This window comes from Phyllostomus hastatus, unplaced genomic scaffold, assembly GCF_019186645.2.
Source record: "Phyllostomus hastatus isolate PE091 unplaced genomic scaffold, TTU_PhHast_1.1 phas_scaffold_78, whole genome shotgun sequence".
Lineage (NCBI taxonomy): Eukaryota > Metazoa > Chordata > Mammalia > Chiroptera > Phyllostomidae > Phyllostomus > Phyllostomus hastatus.
The window spans coordinates 68,952,687-68,969,476 of NW_025334041.1; the positions used below are offsets into that span (position 1 = coordinate 68,952,687).

General features: G+C 57.3%; 1 protein-coding gene across 3 annotated transcripts; it reads left to right on the top strand.

Annotated features, from left to right (window-relative positions):
- The first annotated feature begins 277 nt into the window (after window positions 1-277).
- On the top strand, window positions 278-15,537 carry PROM2 (prominin 2). Of its 3 annotated transcripts, none has more exons than XM_045828714.1 (24): window positions 278-614; window positions 1,263-1,312; window positions 1,746-1,951; window positions 2,046-2,166; window positions 2,392-2,455; window positions 2,694-2,786; window positions 3,097-3,296; window positions 3,619-3,693; window positions 4,496-4,559; window positions 4,788-4,947; window positions 5,262-5,414; window positions 6,631-6,754; window positions 7,210-7,301; window positions 7,428-7,512; window positions 9,572-9,718; window positions 10,189-10,260; window positions 11,000-11,092; window positions 11,216-11,269; window positions 11,577-11,657; window positions 11,882-11,950; window positions 12,589-12,678; window positions 12,905-13,011; window positions 13,346-13,420; window positions 13,715-15,537. In XM_045828714.1, the coding sequence occupies exons 1-23, from the start codon at window positions 377-379 to the stop codon at window positions 13,407-13,409; spliced, it is 2,502 nt and encodes an 833-aa protein (XP_045684670.1). In that variant the 5' UTR covers window positions 278-376; the 3' UTR covers window positions 13,410-13,420; window positions 13,715-15,537. The 3 variants fall into 3 exon arrangements, with proteins under 3 accessions (XP_045684670.1, XP_045684671.1, XP_045684672.1); XM_045828715.1 differs by having other exon boundaries at window positions 2,697-2,786; XM_045828716.1 differs by lacking the exons at window positions 278-614; window positions 1,263-1,312 and having other exon boundaries at window positions 1,777-1,899.
- Window positions 15,538-16,790: the final 1,253 nt, after the last annotated feature.

Sequence of the window (16,790 nt, forward strand, 5' to 3'; positions counted from 1 at the left end):
CATTTAGGCCAGGGCTTCCCTGGGTCTGAGCACAGAATATAGTATTTGCAAATTGGGCCACCCTAGATAATCCACAGCTACTGAGTGCCTCCCTTACCCAATTCACAGGCAGCCCTCCCAGGAGGACCTGGGGAGGGGTAAGAGTACCAGGCTCCCACCCCAGGCTGCATAGGGCGGTCTGACAGGCCCTGCCCCCAACTCCAGGCCTCCGCCCTGCGCTTCCAGCACTTTGGGTGGGTGCCCAGGTAGCTTGGGAGCCCAAACCCGTCGGGCCAGTTTTGAGAGCCGGAGCACAGAGGCTGGCGAAGGATGCACGGCTGGCCCTGTGTTCCTCCCGCACTTTCTGCTGCCTGAGCCCCACATTTGCCTGCCCCTCATGGCAAGCGCGCCAGGCCCCCTGGCGCCTCTGCTGGGCCTGATGCTGTCCCTGAGCCTGCGGGGGGCACAGGCTGTAGACTGTGGGTCTCTGGGCCCAGCCTCACGCCTGACTTTCACACCCACAGCCAGGGACCTGTGGCTGGCTCCGCGTGTCCGTGCTCCAGGGCCCCTGGACCACCTCTACGGCACCGTGCGCCGCTTCCTCTCTGCCGTGCAGCCCAAACCCTTCCCCACCGGTGAGTGTGCTCTCCCCTGGTGGGCCTCAGGAGGGACTGGGTCCTGGCCAGCACCCTTATCCCCCACCACCGTGTAATGAGGTGCTTGGAGGGCAGGGTCCCCAGCATTCCCCACCCCCATCTTCCTGCCCAGGGGCATCACCTGGAGACCCCTCCAGGACCTTCCTGTGTGACCTTAGGTGAGCCCTTTTTCCCCTCTTGAGTATTAGTTTCTCTGTTTTAATATGGAGGAGATTACATTAGAAGTCCTCAAAGACCTGGCTAAGATTTTCTCTGGGTCTGGTAGTACTAGGGACTGGGAGGAACAGGAGGGGCTGCAGGGCTCTCTCAGCCTGTTCCCCTGCCTTTTGAGGGGAAGAGCTCCTAGGCCAGGCTCTCCTCTGCTTTTAACCAGGCTGGTGGCTTGGCTTCCTGCTGCGGGGCCAACCTGTAGGATCCAGGAAGAGGGGCTGGCCGGGCCTCCCCTCAGCAACCCCACCCTGAGGCCCGGGCACGATGGCAAGGGGCTGCAGTGGCCCTGCCTTCTCCCAGGGTGCCGGGGTAGTGGGAGGAGCCACTCTGGAGAGCCCAACTTCTCCTGGCAGTGGGGGTGGGAACTGCGGCAGGGCAGTCGCTTTCCCCAAGTCCCCAGCGTGACTCTTTCCATAGAGCTGGCGAGGGCACTGCTGAACGAGCCAGCCTCGGTGAAGGCGGATGAGGTGAGGCTGGGGAGGGGGCGGGGCAGGAGAGGGAGTTCAGGCTGAGCGGTGGCAGGGGGGGGCGAGGGGGGGCGGCCATAAAAGGAAGACTCCCTCAACTCAGCCCGCCTTGCTGGCTGTCTCCTGGGTTGGGGTGGGGGTGAAGTCTGGGCATCCCTCCCCCTCTTTCATGAGCGCTGCAGTTGGCAGACCTGATTTCAAACAGCTCTGCCATTAACGGGTTTGCAACCAGCCCCGACCTCCCTGGAGGGCAGTTTCTGTAGATACAAGGTGATAAACAGTAAGGACACATGCACCTTGCATGGGTTCAGGGACATTCGTGAAAGTGCCCGTTGTGTACACCGCCCCCTCCTGGTTACCCTCTGATGTCCTGTGGGGCAGGCTGCCTGGTGAAATAAGAACAGCTCCTTAACCTTGCGGCCCTGCCTGCCAGGTGGTGCGGTATGAGGCTGGCTACGTGGTGTGCGCTGTCATCGCCGGCCTCTACCTCCTGGTGGTGCCCACTGCCGGGCTCTGTTTCTGTTGTTGCCGTGGCCGCCGTCGGCGCTGTGGGGGCCGGGTGAAGACGGAGCACAAGGAGATGGCCTGTGAGCGCGGCACCCTCATGACCTTCCTGCTGCTCACCACCCTCGTGCTGCTGTGAGGGGTGCCTGGCTCCCGGCGGGAGGGGCGGGCCCAGGTGGAGGTGCCGGAGGACATCCATCGAGTCCCTTTCTCCGCCCCCATCTCGCAGGATTGGCGTTGTCTGTGCCTTTTTCACCAACCAGCGTGTGCATGAACAGATGGGCCCCAGTGTCAAGGCTGTGCCTGAGACACTGCGCAGCCTCCGGGGCCTGGTCTCTGATGTCCCCCAGGTGAGCACCAGGTAACCCCTCACTCTCACCCACAAGAGCACCAGGCCGAGGCTGGTCAGAGCAGAGTGGGGTCCTACAAATTTCCAAAGCGTGCCACTTCCAACATGCACCTGACTGCCCCTGCTGGAGATTCACTGTAATACATAAATGCTGGAGAGTCTTGGGAAGGTCTGGGAAACGACCAAAGGGAGGGCCCTGACAAGTGGTGGCCCTGTGTTTGCCTAGGAGCTGCAGGCTGTGGCACAGCAGTTCTCCCTTCCCCAGAAACGTGTCTTGAAGGACCTGGATGGTAAGGATTAGAGCTGGCTGGCAGGCAGGCCAGCCCCAGGGCCTCCTGTCCAGGCCTGTCTTGAAGGGCCCTCTCAGTCCCTCTTCTGGCTCCACCTGGAAACACCCTTAATGGGGTGGAGATTGGGCCAGTGGGGCTGCACAGCAGCCAGTCTGCTGCAGAACCTGGGGAGGCCGGATGGACGGGTGGGGAGGGCTCTTGACTCCTGGGGACCAGCCCTCAGACTGCCTGTGCTCAGCAGGTGTTGCCACGAGCATCGGGAGCACAATCCACACCCAGCTCAGGAGCACAGTTTACGAGATGCTGGCCTCACTGCTCAGCATGGGCCACGGTGAGTGGGACCAGGGTCCAGGGTGGTGTCTCCTGTGGGGAGGCCCCTCCCCCTCACTCAGCCCTGGATTTCTTTCACTGCCCCAGCAAGCCCCACCCCTGGCTTTACCCTAGAGTCCTCTTGGACACCCTTGCCCACATCCTGCCTCAGTGTGCCCTGAGGCCATATCCATTTTAACTATTGGGGTTAGAGGTTAATGTTGGAGGGTCCCTTTGAATTGTGGGGAGGGAAGTTGCTTTGCTTCCTGAAAGAACTCTGAGGACTCCAGCAGTAGTGGACGCTGCTCAGTGAAGATATGGGTGGGTCTCAGCCCTACAGGTCTCCGTGGACCACCTCCGAGCCCTGAATGCCACCCTTGTGGAGCTGTGGGAGGGGCAGCAGGAGCTGGACCAGGCCGTTCGGGTGCACCGGGAGCGCCTCCGTGCCCTGCTGCAGGAGCCTGGCTGCGAGGGCTGTGCAGAGACCCTGAGCCGGGTCCATGGCCTGGAGTTGGGAGCTGACTTTAGCCAGGTGCAGGCTGGACAGAAGCCATTAGAGAAAGGGGGGCTTCTTTACCTGCTGCCATAGGAATCCCTGGGCAGCCTGGGTCCCACGTTCCCTGAGGCAGACCCCCTCCCTCTCCACAGACCCAGGGTGCACACTGTGCTGTGAGTGTCCTGTGAATTGCCTCCTTGAGTGCTCACTGATACCCAGGACAGAAGGGCTGCACAGGTCCCCACATTTTACACAAGAGGACACTGAGGGTTCAGCAGCCTCTGGTCCCCACCTCCCATTCTCCCTCAGGGATCCCTCTCAGTCCTTTGTCATCACCCACTCCCCTCTCCAATTTCAGGTGCCCCAAGTAGATGATGTCCTACATCGCCTGAAGGGTGTCCCAGAGGCCAACTTCTCCAGCATGGTCCAGGAGGTAAGTGCCTACCCCAGTCTACCTGACTTCCCCCACCTGTGGGAACTCACAAGTGAGAGGCCTCAATTTCCCCCTTTTGGGTGGGTACTCAGTTGAATCTAAGATTTGGATCAAACTTGGCCTCACCTGTCACATGGCATCCTGGGCTGGAATCTCACAATGCCAGTTCTTGAGTGCACAGAGGCTGGTGGGAGAGGCAGGCCTGGAACTCAGAAGCAAGAGCTAGGCCCCTAAGGGGGTGGGGAGCTGGAGCAGCAAGGGGGGGAAGTGTGCAGCTGAGCCCCGGGGGGCAGGCAGGACCTCGGGATGAAGATGGGCTGCGGGGTAGTGTGCGACGTGAGCTGACACCCGTGACCCAGGGCCTGGAAAGTCTGAGCTGAGGAAATGGTGAGTCATCTGTGCTGAGTGCTGGAACAGAAGGTTCCAGAAGGAAGGAAGTGGGAGGTGAGTCTGGGAGAGCAGGTTAGAGCTGGATTTGAGGGAAATAGACCTGGCGGAGGTGTGCAGGATGGAGGGGAGAGATGAGGCAGTAGTGGGGAGTCTACTGTGATGGTCTCAGCAGGAGGGGGTGGGGATCAAAGGGAGGGGTCTCCGAGGAGCACTGTGGGAGAGTGAATCAGGTGGGGCCCAGGAAGGGGAGAAGATGCCATTGACCGAGAGAACAAAGGAAGGCTGTTTCCTTATTTCTCAAATTGGGAGCACCTAGTAGGATCTCCTCCTTCTGGGCCTGTTGATGTCAGTGTCCCCAGGCTGGGACACCCAGGTAGAGAGCAGGAGGCACAGCTGCCTTTTGTTCTGGCAGGAGAACAGCACCTTCAATGCCCTCCCACTCCTGGCTTCCTTGCAGATGGCCGATGTGGTCACAGGTAAGGCCAGCCTACCACACCACCCCACCCCAGTCCTACCCACCCCTCCCCTAACAACAGGCTTGTGGAGAGAGGAGCGGGGCAGTGCAGGGAGGCTGAAGGCTGCTCCCTTGGCTGGGCCTGGACAGGGAGTGGGCCCTCTGTAGGTCAGGATCTTTTCCTGACTATCCTTTCCCAGTGGCCCCTGGGTGCCTTCCCCAACCCATAAGACCCTGCTGCTTTGGGCAGAGCTGAAGAACGTGGTGGCCCAGCAACCTGAAGGGTTGAAGACAATGGCCAAAGTATTCCCAGACTGGGAGGCAGCCTCTCGCTGGAGCCAGGCGCTGGAGAAGGTGGAAAACAGTAGTCGCCCCTACCTGAAGGAGGTGCAGAGATACGAGAAATACAGGTGCTCAAAACCCCTGGGGGTGGGGTGGAGTAGGCAGCCCAGCCTCTTGGCCACCCGATTCCAGCCCCCATCAACTCCTAGTTGTACTAAGCCTCTGTCTGCCTCCTTTCAGCCAAGATCCTTTATGTGTCTCCACCTAGACTGTGTGCCCTTGAGATCTGAGCCTGAGGACTCCATAGGAGTGGGGAAGCCTCAGAAAGTGTTTATACCTATAGTTCTAAGGCTCCGGCCTTGGGGTTAGTGGCCCCACCCAGCCAGTCAGTCCTATGCCGGCTTATCCCTTCCCAGTGACACCTGTACCTTCTCTGTGGCAGGTGGATTGTGGGCTGCATGCTGTGCTCTGCGGTCCTGCTGGTGGTGGTCTGTAACCTGGTGGGCCTCAACCTGGGCATCTGGGGGCTGTCTGCCCGGGAGCACCCCAGTCACTTGGAAGCCAAGGGCAGGGCTGGAGCCCGCATCCTCATGGTGTAAGAAGGGCTGTAGAGAGGGGTAATGTCTCTCCTACCGGGCTGGCCAGGGCTCTCTATGCTCACAGACAGCTCCTGTCCTGGGCATGGAGAGACTGAGCTCTGATACTGACGTGCTGGGTGGCTGTGGGCAAATCAGTAACCCATCTGGGCTCCAGGGTCCTCACCTGCATACAAGGTTTCACTAGAGCAGGAATGACAACAAAGAAGCACTTCTGCCTCCACATCAGTGGTAATTATATTAACCAGTGGGCATTTTTTCCCGCTGAGCACAGGCAGAGCCTTAGAGTCTTAACCCAGCATCCAGGCAGCACCACCACTAGGAGGGGGCACCAGAGATAGAATCTGTTTGCCATCCCTGGACTAGCTGGCTGCCTCACATGCCGCCCCCCCAACCCCCAACAATAGGCTTGTTGAGAGAGGAGCAGGGCAGTGCGGGGAGGCTGAATGCTATTCTCTTGAATGGGCCTGGTCTCCAAGGGCAGGGCTGGTATGTTTAGTTGTGCAGGCTGGTCTCTACACGAGGGTCCTTGGCCAGAGAAGTGAGTAGGGACTGAAATCCAGCCCATGTTTTACTCTCTAAGCCACAGGTGGCAAACACAAGGCCTGCAGGCCAAATCTGGTCCTCCACCTTGTTTCTACCCAGCAGCAACGCCAAGCTCTTTGCCCTTAGTTAAGGAGTAGTTACCTTTATACAGTCCTAAAATTACATTTGGCCTTTCGAAGGCAACCATGAGACTGATGCAGCCTCGGGTGAAAATGAGTTTGACGCCCCTGCAGATCTTGGCACGGGGCTGTGCCTGTCTCCCAAAGAAGACCTACAGGTCTGAGGTCCTCCTTGGACTCTCGGTTGCTGGTCCTGCTGGCAGGTCATGGCTGGCTTCACAGGTGGCCCTGCTGAGGGCTGAGCTCTAGAGCTGGTGGCCCCTGTGTGCTCTGGGCCCAAAGGCTGGCAGTCCTGTCTCTTTGGGCACAACAGTTACCCTGTCCTCTAGGCTGCCAGGGCCAGCCAGGGTACCAGAAATAGTGTGAGGATGGGGTGGATGTGGTGGGGACAGTGAGCAGTTCTAACTCCTTACCCAAGTGGCAGAGCCCTCTGAGTTTTGTCCCCAAAGGGCTCTACCCTGCTGCCAACTTGATGACCATGTTGGCCTGGGACGTGGATGGGATGGAGGGTCTCTCTCCCCACTCACCCACCCCTCTCTGTCTTCTCCAGGGGCGTGGGCCTCAGCTTCCTCTTCGCTGGGCCCCTCATCCTCCTCGTCTTCTCCACCTTCCTGGTGGGCGGCAACGTGCAAACTCTGGTGTGCCGGAGCTGGGAGAGCGGGGAACTCTATGAGGTGGTTGGAGGGAGATGTGAGCAGAGAACAGGGGTTAGAAGGAAGTGGGGGCCAGAGAAGGCAAGAGGGAGAGCAGGATGGGCGTGGGGGTGAGGAGAGTGATGGAGATGGTCCAACAAAGACAGAAAACTGCCAGTGAGCAGTGGGAGAGCGAGCCCATAAGTCCATGGGGTTGTGCCCACCACAGGGTAGGGACTCCCAGGGCTTGACCCAGACCTGAGCCCCTCTGTTCTCCCAGCTCTGAGTCTGCAAAGTGGCAGCCTTGGCTCCCCAGTGCTTCTAGCAGATAATCCTGAGTTCTCTGTTTTAGGAGGGTCCTGACAGCAAGTTAAGGCCCCCGGTGATTTGAGTCTGAGGAAGGTTTGGGTATGGTCTCTGCTGAGCTAGGGGTTCATGGGACTGGGAAGGCCTTGCCCCTCCCCACTCCAGGCTCATTCTCCCTAACCCCTCTCCAGTTTGTTGACACGCCGGGGAACTTGCCCTCATCCATGAACTTGCCCCACCTTCTTGGCCTGAAGAAGAATATCAGTATCCTCCTGGCCTATCAGTGAGTAGGAAGCTTGGGCTGGGAACAGGGTGTGAGGAGGAGCTGAGATGGGTGTCCCATTAAGGTGATGTCAGCCCCTACTGGCCATCCCTTCCCTCCTCTTTGATGCCCATTGTTCCTCCCCAGGCAGTGCAGGAAAGGGGCCTCACTCTGGAAGGTCCTGAAGCTGAATGACTCCTACAACCTGGAGAAGTACCTGGATATGAGCCAGGTAAGGGAAACTTCCAGAGAGGCTTTGCAAACCCCTCCTGCAGATCCCCCTCCTCTGGTCTTGCCTCTATGGTGGAATCAATTCCTTGAACCTGAGAAGTCTGCAAGAGCAATTGAGGTGCCTCAGGGGCAGAGGCCCCAGGTGCTAGCTCAGGGCCTGGCCCAGGGCTTGAGCCCAGGAGGTTTCTGGGATGTGCAGCTAGGTGGGAGAAGGCCTGGAGGCTCTGATAAACTCTGACCAGCTCTGAGCACTGTGCTCCAGGAAAACTGGATGCATCTGAGGCTGTAGCAGGAAAGGCTGATGAGAGCAGGTATTGGTTGGTGTGCTGCAGTTGGGATGGGGTGACAGTGAAAATGATGGTGACCGAGTTGGATACCACTGGGGAAGGGCTCCCACAGGCCCCTTGCTGAGCTTACATAGTCAGTAGGTGGTGGCAGGATTCAATTCCTCAGCTGCCGGACTTGGCCAGAACTTGGTGTATGGAACTGGAGGAAAGGATCCATGCTGATGAGAGACAGTTCTGGGACGGAGAAGGAAGAGCTACTTTACAAGAAGGGGCCTCTTTAGAGAATGGGGTTCTCCTGAGGGTGTACATTCTCTCCCTTTCACTCTCCATGCCTACGAGAGGTTGGGGGAGAGGAGCTTGACTTCCAGGGTCCTTAGAGAGCCATTCCCACGGACATCAGGGACCCACCCCCAAGCATGCTGGCTCCTGATTCTCCATCCAGAAGCTCTTCCAGCTCCTCTTGGACACACCACTTATTCTCAGCCCACCAGACAGCAGAGCCAAGGGGTCCAGATGACAGCCCCAACTCCGTATCTTGAACTGTATAACTGGAGGCAGTTTCTGTAGTGCCTTAGCTTTCTCCTCCTCCAGTGTCTCTAACCAGATGAGATGCCCACAGAGAAGGTGATGCCAGGTTCTCAGTCACAGACACTGCCCATGGAGGAAGGCTCATGGCAGGGAGGACTTCAGCAGGGACTGGGCAGAGGAGCCCGTGCTTTGCTGGCTGGGAGTCATGGCTCTTATGGGAAGGTTCTCAGCCCCAGTCCTAGGAGGGGAGTGGTCCAGCTCACAGGAGTGTCTGGACAGGTAGGGCTTCAGGTTCAGAGGGACTGGGAAGCCCCTGGAGGTCATCTGGCAACATCAAACATGACCTTAAGAGTGCTTGTCCTCAGGAGATCATAAGAAGCTGACAAGGCAGAGGAAAATGTGGTGTGGTATGCTTTCCAGGGAACCAAGCAGAGGGCTCTGATCACCTTCAAATATCTTGTGCCTGTCTGCTACTGATGCCTCAGAAAAAGAATCAGGCCTTGCTCCCCTTGGGAAAGCAGGATGGTGGGTGGGAGGGGGAGGACCAGAGCTGGGCTCCATTCTTTAAACTGCTGTGAAAGCTTGGGCAGGTGCTTGGGCAGAGAATGCTTCTCTCTGGACTCAATTTATCATCTGTTAAACACTGGGGCTGAAGGCTGAATGCCATGCCATTTAAGTCTCCACCAGCAATGGTTGGAAAATACTGAGTGTCCCTTTTTAAACTGTAATCTGTCCTGGAAGTATGATTGTGTCCATTCATTCATTCATTCATTCACCATCCATCCATTCATTTTTACACATTCAACACACTTGTCCAGCACCTACCATGTGTGAGCTTCTGCTCTAGACACTGAGAGTTCAGTTCAGAGTGGGCGGACCAGGTGCTGCTCTCACAGGGCTGATGACAGTAGGCAAGTGTGCACATAACTAATGTCACAGCAACAGGCGGTCTAAAGACCCTGTCACATGGCAATGTGATAATGATGAGCTGGAGAAGCTCTTTTATACTGGGTGGCCAGGAAGGTCTGTGTTGCTGCCCAGTAGCCACATAGCTACCTGAGGAGGGCAGGGTCTTAATGGGAATGGGTGGGGGGGCGGGTAGGAAGGAAGCGGGGGACTGTGGGGCCCTCTCTGAGGCTGGGAGGATCCAGGGTGGGGACCCTGGTGACTGCTTGCCTAGGACAGCAGCTCTGGGGTCCTAACTCAGTGCCTGGGCATGCCCCAACCCTGTCCCCTCCCTCCCAGTATATGGCCAACCTGGAGCAAGAGTTGCAGAACCTCACAGTGGACATGAAGAGTCTAGACCTGCTAAGTCCAGCTGGCCACCGGGACCTGACGGCTCTGCAGAACAGTGGGCTTGGTAACATCCACTACCCCGGCTTCCTCATCCAGGTCAGAGTGGGTCCCTCAGGCCAGAGTGCTGTAGAATGGAGGGGCCCGCAGAGGAGCTGGGGGGGCGCATCACACCTTGCCCCAGCCCTCCATCTTCCCGCAACTCCCCATGTCCCTGGGGGATACCCTGGACCACATGTGCTCAGGCCTGTCCAGGTGTCCCCAATCCTGCTGGGCTGGAGTGAATGTGCCTTCAACTCCAGGCTCTGTCCGTGGTCCTGAACCTTCTGCTGTGGCAAATGAGGATGGGAAGTCGCCTTTTCCTTGGGTTACACCAGAGGGCGCCTCACTTTTCTCTGGTATCTGAATAGAAAGTGTCTGGTGTCTATCAGTCACGGTTTCAGGTGAAACCCACTGGGGCTGATGTGCCCCAGCAGACTCTCCTGGTGTGCAGTAGTTTTGAAAAGGCTGGAAGCTCGGTGGGGTGGAACCGGGGTTCATCCCCTCTCAGCCTCTCCATCTGCCTCCAGATCCAAAAGCCGGTGGTGAACACCAGTGTGGAGCAGCTGGCCCATGAGCTGGAAGGACTGGCCCACTCACAGGTGAGAAGAGAGCAGAGACCCTTCGAGGAAAGCCGGGGTCAGGGAGAAGCCTGAGAGGTGGGACAGGGTGAGAGTGGTTGGACTGGGGGGAAGGGGCGAAGGCAGAGACCGGGTTGAGGGTTCCCACCAGTGAGGCTCTGGACCCCTGGCAGGGCTGAAGGGTTTTGCAGTACCAGCTCTGACTCGGTTTGGCCACCAATGGGCTGTGTGGCTTTGGACAAGTCGTTCTGCGTCCCTGGGCTCATCTTTTCCATCTGTAGAGCTCAGGTGAAGTGACTGGCCTGACCTTCAGGGGCAGGTGTTTCTAAATGCTCACTGCTCTGGGATCCGCTGAGACAGGTGACGTGAGGATAGGGCAGCGGGTCAGATATCATGACAGTTGCCCCAGGCAACTCTACTGGGAAAAATAGCATTTTGTATTTACAAATATTTAAAGTTTAAAAAATTATTTTCCAGGTATCTTATAGACCCCCACCATTTCAACAGATGCCACCCTCACTCAGACAGGTCCCACGGCTAACGTAGTGATACCCTGTGAGCGAGCGGCAGACCTAGAACGTGGGCTCAGGCCCCCCCCACACCCAGATCAGGCCCAGAAGCTCAAGTAGTTCTCTGTTGTCTCTGTCTGAGCCTGGCATTCACAGCCCTCAGCACGCTGGTTGAGCAGTTGGTAAAGGACGTGCTGGCAAAGGCTGTCCTATCCTGGGAACAGGGCCATTTTACTTCTGTCCCTCCTCAGAGCGATTCTGTGCTGGGGAAGCAACTAGAGCAGGAGGCTCAAGGGCTCAGAAACTTCTACCGGGAAAAGGTCCTCCCCCAGCAGCACCTTGTGGTAAGTCTGGAGGCCCAGTGAGCTTGGGGTCTGGGGAAGAGGGAAGGCAGGGAGGGGGCACAAAAGAAGAGCTAGGTGCTGGATCCCGCCCTAGCCTAACCAGCCTCAATCTCTCCTCCACAGGCCAAGCTCAACATCAGTGTCAGGGCTCTGGCTTTCTCAGCGCCAAGCCTCCAGGTGGCTTCTGGAGATGGGGGGTAGGGTGGAGCTGATGGGAAGCAGAGCGGGGGGGGCGGAGAGGCCCAGCTGACATGGGACCTCACCTGCTTTGCCTGGTCCCGTGAGAGGTTGAGGGTTGGGCTGGGAAGAATTGGGGGTGGGTGAGCAGATCTTGGAGGACCACTGTCTTTGGCCTCTGTGTCCTTAGGGCTTAATTCCCCCTCCCCCAAGCTGAGTATGTTGTGTGCTATGTGTTGCATTAGTGAAGAAGTGGCTACTCCCTGACTGAGCAGGATGCTGAGTTGAGTCCTTCTCCTCTCCTCAGCTGGAGACCTCAGGTGTCCTGGACAGGGTTGCTCACCTAAAAGAAGAGCTGCCTGCCTGGGCCACCCATATCCTGAAGAATGTGAGTGTGGGAACGACAGAGGGGTGGGGGCCACCTCAGAGCCAGAGCTGGGTTGAAGGGCTGATGCACACAGGTCTCCCACCTCAGGCCTCTCCTCCAGGCCCATTCCCTTACCATGACTCCCAGGAAGGCCAGCTCAGCCTGTCCTAGCGGGGCCAGGCATGAGGCTGGGGTGCAGGCTCCTGAGATTCCTGCTAGCCCAGGGAATACCCTCTTTCCTGCAGGAAAGCGAGTGCTTCCTGACCCGGGAGATGGGATACTTTTCCCAGTATGTGGCCTGGGTGAGAGAGGAGGTGAGTGGGGCACAGACCCCTCCTGGCCTCAGAGCCACTGCCAGTCACCCGCTCCCAGCTGTACCAGCCACTCGCCTTGCTCTATCCCTCTTTCATCCCTAGAGATCCTTGTGGGGTGCTATGGAGATGCCCTGGAACCCAGACTCCCAAACCTGGCATCCATGCCCTTGCTTGCTGGCTGGCTCTGCACACGCACCTTCTGGGCAGCCCTTCTCTGAGGTCTGAGTGTGAGCGGGGCAGCCATGGGCCCAGAACGTGCTGCTCACACCCGGCCCCCAGGCCCTTCCTCTCGCTGGCCCCTGGCACATACTGTCTGAGGCCAACAAGCCCTTTGGCTCACCTCCTCCTGCAGGCGCTGGCTGATCCCAGCCTCTGAGATCTGTGCGGCCTCTCCAGTGGGAGCGTGGCTGAAAGCACAGTGCTGGGCACACAGTAGGGGCTTCATACAGGCTGGTGCATGGCATGGAAAGGGCGGGAGCTGAGCCTGTGTCAGTGTGTCCTTACCTCTCTGTGTTCCTGTGTTCGTGTGCCTGTACAGCTGTGTCCCTGGGCCTATCTATGTCCCTCTCAGCTTCTCTCTCTGACTATGGGGTGTGCACCTGGGGACCTGGTACACCTACCTCATGTTGATGCCACAGGTGACTCAGCGCATTGCCACCTGCCAGCCCCTCTCTGGAGCCCTGGACAATGGCCGTGTGATCCTATGTGACATGATGGCTGACCCGTGGGTGAGTGCTGAGGAGCTCATCTGGGCTCATGGACATTAAGGCCATTGTGGGAGGGGCGCACGAGCAGGACCTGAGGCAAGGACCCGCACCTCAGCCCACCCCTCAGCTCTGAGAACACTGAGTAGCCCCCACTACTCAGTGTGAGGGCCTGAGCGGGGGCCCTGAGTGGCATGGGAAGAAGCCACTGCCCAGCTCCACTGGTCCAACCCCCCACCCCTTGTTCCAGAATGCCTTCTGGTTCTGCCTCGCATGGTGCACCTTCTTACTGGTCCCCAGCATCATCTTTGCCATCAAGACCTCCAAATACTTCCATCCCATCTGGAAACGCCTTAGGTGAGGGGGCTGCCAGGGCTGTGGGGGCAATGGGGGCCCAGGAAGGAGTCCTTCCAGCCACCGGGCCCCAGCCTTCTGCTGCACCACTTCCTGAGCCCACCCGCCACTAGCAGAGGAGGCACGTGCTGGCCCTGAGGAGCCACACACTCAGGGAGCTCCGGGGTCAGAAGGTTCTTCCCATGCCCTTGCTGCAGCACATCCAGCGAGCACAGCTTGCTGGAGCTCTGCCTCCCTTGGCAAGCTTCTGAGGCAGGAAAATCAAGGCTCTGGGTCTATCCCTGTGCCAGGCCGAAGGTCTGTGCCAGGGTCACCCACTCTGTTCACGTTGCCTCAGCTCCAGCAGCTCTGAGGAGACTCAGCTCTTCCACATCCCCCGGGTCACCTCCCTGAAGCTGTAGGACCCCCTTGGGTGAGTTCTCCCCCTTAATTCCTTAGTGCCAGGGGCAGGGGAATAGGGGGAAGAAAGGAGGGGTCCCTCAAGCCCTGTTCTGGGTGGGTGGTCGTGGGCCACTGTCCTTCTCCACTGTCCCAGACGTAGACCCTCTCTACAGTCTGGGGTCCCCAGGGCCCAAGAGGGCAGGAAGGTTCTGGGACTTGGTGGGGTCTGAGTGTGGGGTCTGGTCCATCCAGCAGTAGGACTGACAGTCCCGGGCTTGTACCCCCATCCCTGTCACTCACCTCTTCCATTCTGAATCCACAACAGGAGTTTGCTAGCTGCAAAGTGATGCCCAGGGCTTCCACCTGCCCCCTTTGACTTGGCCTGAACCAGAGGACTTCTATCGCTCTTGCCCCCAGAGCCCAGGCTGGCATCCAGGCCTGGACAGTCCCCCACTTCCAGCTTCCTGACCCCACCTTGCCTGTTCCCTTTCTACCCCTGTCTCTTCACAACCCCCTTTGTTTATTCTCACAAGCAGACTTCAGTGCTGCTGAGCTACAGAGCCAATAGGTTCTTCCAGGTGTCCATCCCTTCTCCTCCTTGTGATATGTCAGCACCTAGAAGACCCTGCTCTCCACTTAGTGGAACCCCCTTCTCAGCCCCTTGGGTGGGAGAGAGGCCCTGCCATCCCACTCTGTCACCACCCACCCTCCCCCTACACATGCGCCCCACCACCCCTCTCCAGGCCCCCAGCCCCTTATTTTCATCACCCCTCCCCAATTTCCCCAGCCTCACTCTGTCCCCTCCTCCAGGGAAGCTCTTTCCCCTTGTCCTTTCTTTAGCTTATCCCATTACCTTGCTGGTCCCCAGGAACCCCTCCTGCATGACCAAACTATTCAGGCAAAGCCACCAATCAGACAAGGGGCCACTGTGGCCCAGGCCTGGCTGACTGCCTCGTGGCCTCCGAGCCCACTACCGCCTGGTGACTTGTACCCTCCACAAGCCCTAGCTTGGGTTTCCTGGCCCCCCAGCCTGTGTGAAGGCTGAGCCCCCGTTCTACACCCTTGACTGGAAACAGTATTGTTGTTCCTCAGCAACTCTCTGAGTACTGGTTCCCCGGGAGGGAGCCTGGGACCTGGGCCAGAATGGGGCCTCCCCCTAGGCTCCCCAGAAGGTGACCTCTTGACAGACCCCAGCCAGCCTCCCCAGGAGGGATCTGGGGCCACAACAGGATTTTGCACTATGACCCTTACTCCTTCTGTCCTGTACATGTGGCCTGGGGTTATCCCTGGTCCATTCCTGTACTCTGCATGCTAAATCCTGAGTTCCAGGAAAAGGGAAGAGGAAGAGGAAGAGGAAGAGGAGGTCCTCTGGTACATTAAAGTGCTCTCACTTTCTAAGCCTTGGCTTTGGGTCCTAACCACTAGGTCTCCTAGGTTAGGGCCCCTGTATGCAGTTGGTGTTTAATGAGTGTTTGTAGAGAGAGAACCCCAGGCCTCCTTTGGTCATGGGCATCCAGGCATTCCCCTACAGTCAGCAGGCGAAGAGCGGCCTACTCCCAGAGCAAGCAGACCTGGGTCCACATGCTCGCTCTAACGCTTGTTAGTGGAGACACCTTGAACATGTTCCATGGGATGCCCAGGCCTCAGTTCCACTATTTATAAAATGGGGAGAAGAGTCATAGCCTCCTCGCAGTGCTGCAACAATGTATGGAAAGCTCTTGGTAGGGGCCTGGCACAAAACCCATGCTCAAAGGCTGCTACATTTTGCTGTGACCACTCTGGGCCAGGATAGAGCCGGGTTGAGGCAGGAGCAAGGGCAGAGGGAGATGCGCACCTTGCAAAGGCACTTTAAGGTTTCTGTCTGCTGAGTTTGGGGAGTGTCTGTACTTAATTGCATCTTACGAACCAGCAACAAATTTGCTGCTAGGAAGTAGGGTGGTGTGTACACAATATATTGTCACTGTTACAAGCGCACTCTCACACAAGCATCCCAGAATGTAGCCCAGTTGCCTCTTTTTTACTTTTCCGAGAGATCTTTTGTCTTGTTTCTTACCTGTTGCTCTATGCAGGGAAACTGGAGCCCCTGCATTTTAAGAATAAAACTGATGAAATGAAAAAAAAGAAAGAAACAAATGATTAAAAATAACTTTCAGCTTTCTATCAAAATTGTCTGTCTTATCTTTGCTATACTTGATTGAGCATATCGAGCATAGTTATTTTCAGTATTTTATTCACAGTTCAAGTGACTTCCTAACAGGGGCCCTATCAGCCTGTGTCTGGCGTCTGTTGTCTCTCTTGGTTTGTCAGGTTTGTCCTGTCTCACGTGCATGGTGGTTTCTGACCGGGTACCACCTATCACACCTGAAACGTGTAGAAATAATCTGAGGGGTAGGATGACGTTGTCTTCCCCTACGAGGGTTATGTTGACGCCTGGTTTGGGATCTAGCAAACCAGGGTGGCTTTCTACTTTCTGAGGCTGAGAGTTGCAGCCTTCCGGAGGGCTGTTCTGCTCTTGTTCACATGTGGGGATCAAGGCCCCCTGGAGTCCCAGCCCGAAACACAAAAGGCTCGCCAGGTACCCCTCCTCGTGGTGGGCCTAGTTTTTACCTCCTTGGCCGCAGCTCTGCTCAGCAGCACGCTGTGTTTCTCAGGACCAGCGGAGGAGACAGTAGCCTCAGATGCCAGGCACGTGAATCCGGGCTCCTGCCTTTCCCTGATCTTGGCCCTGTGATTCCTCACTACCTTGTTTGTTCCTCGGTAGTCCCAATCAGACTTTAAAATATACATTGGAGCAGCTTTTAAGTTGTGCTCAGTTGGGGGTTTAGTCCACATGACTTTGTCCACCATGATGGGAAGTAGTAATCCTAAAAAATTTACTCAGTTTCCCTGTGAATTAGGAAAAGGCTGTTGCTCTTTGAACTTAGTGTCCAGATGCCTTGGCCCAGCCACTGAACACCGGCTTCTCAAGGGGCTCAGTTTGGAGTGTATTGCTGTAAGCTCTTGGTACTTGGGGTAGGGGTGGCACTTGGCAGGTAACAGAGACACAGAGCTAGCCACAGAGAAAAATATATTACACATTTCCCTGATTTTAATACGCTGGGATCCTAAACTGTGAACCCTACTTATGTGTGAAACAAAGCCCCTCGGTGGTCACGGGCTCACCTGTCACCATGACATTCACCGAAAGGATGGGGCCATCCTTGTCTCACACTGACCGAAGGAAGCTCTGAGAAGCTGGGTGGCTGGTTCGCGGTCTCACAAGTAGAAGCCCAGTCCTGTTTTGGACTTAGGGCCTTTGCTCCTGGTGGCCCCAGAGGTTCCTTCCTGGGCTTGCTGCCAGTCCCCATTCCCTGTGAGCCTGTCTCTGAGGAGATTCGACACAAGTATCTTTGCCAACACTG

What these genes read in the sequence shown, in the direction of transcription:
- PROM2 (XM_045828714.1), top strand. Translation starts at nt 377, where the DNA reads ATGGCAAGCGCGCCAGGCCCCCTGGCGCCTCTGCTGGGCCTGATGCTG. An exon ending in CCTCGGTGAAGGCGGATGAG is followed by an intron (nt 1,313 to 1,745) that starts GTGAGGCTGGGG and finishes CCTGCCTGCCAG; the next exon opens with GTGGTGCGGTATGAGGCTGG. An exon ending in TGGCCTGGGTGAGAGAGGAG is followed by an intron (nt 11,951 to 12,588) that starts GTGAGTGGGGCA and finishes TTGATGCCACAG; the next exon opens with GTGACTCAGCGCATTGCCAC.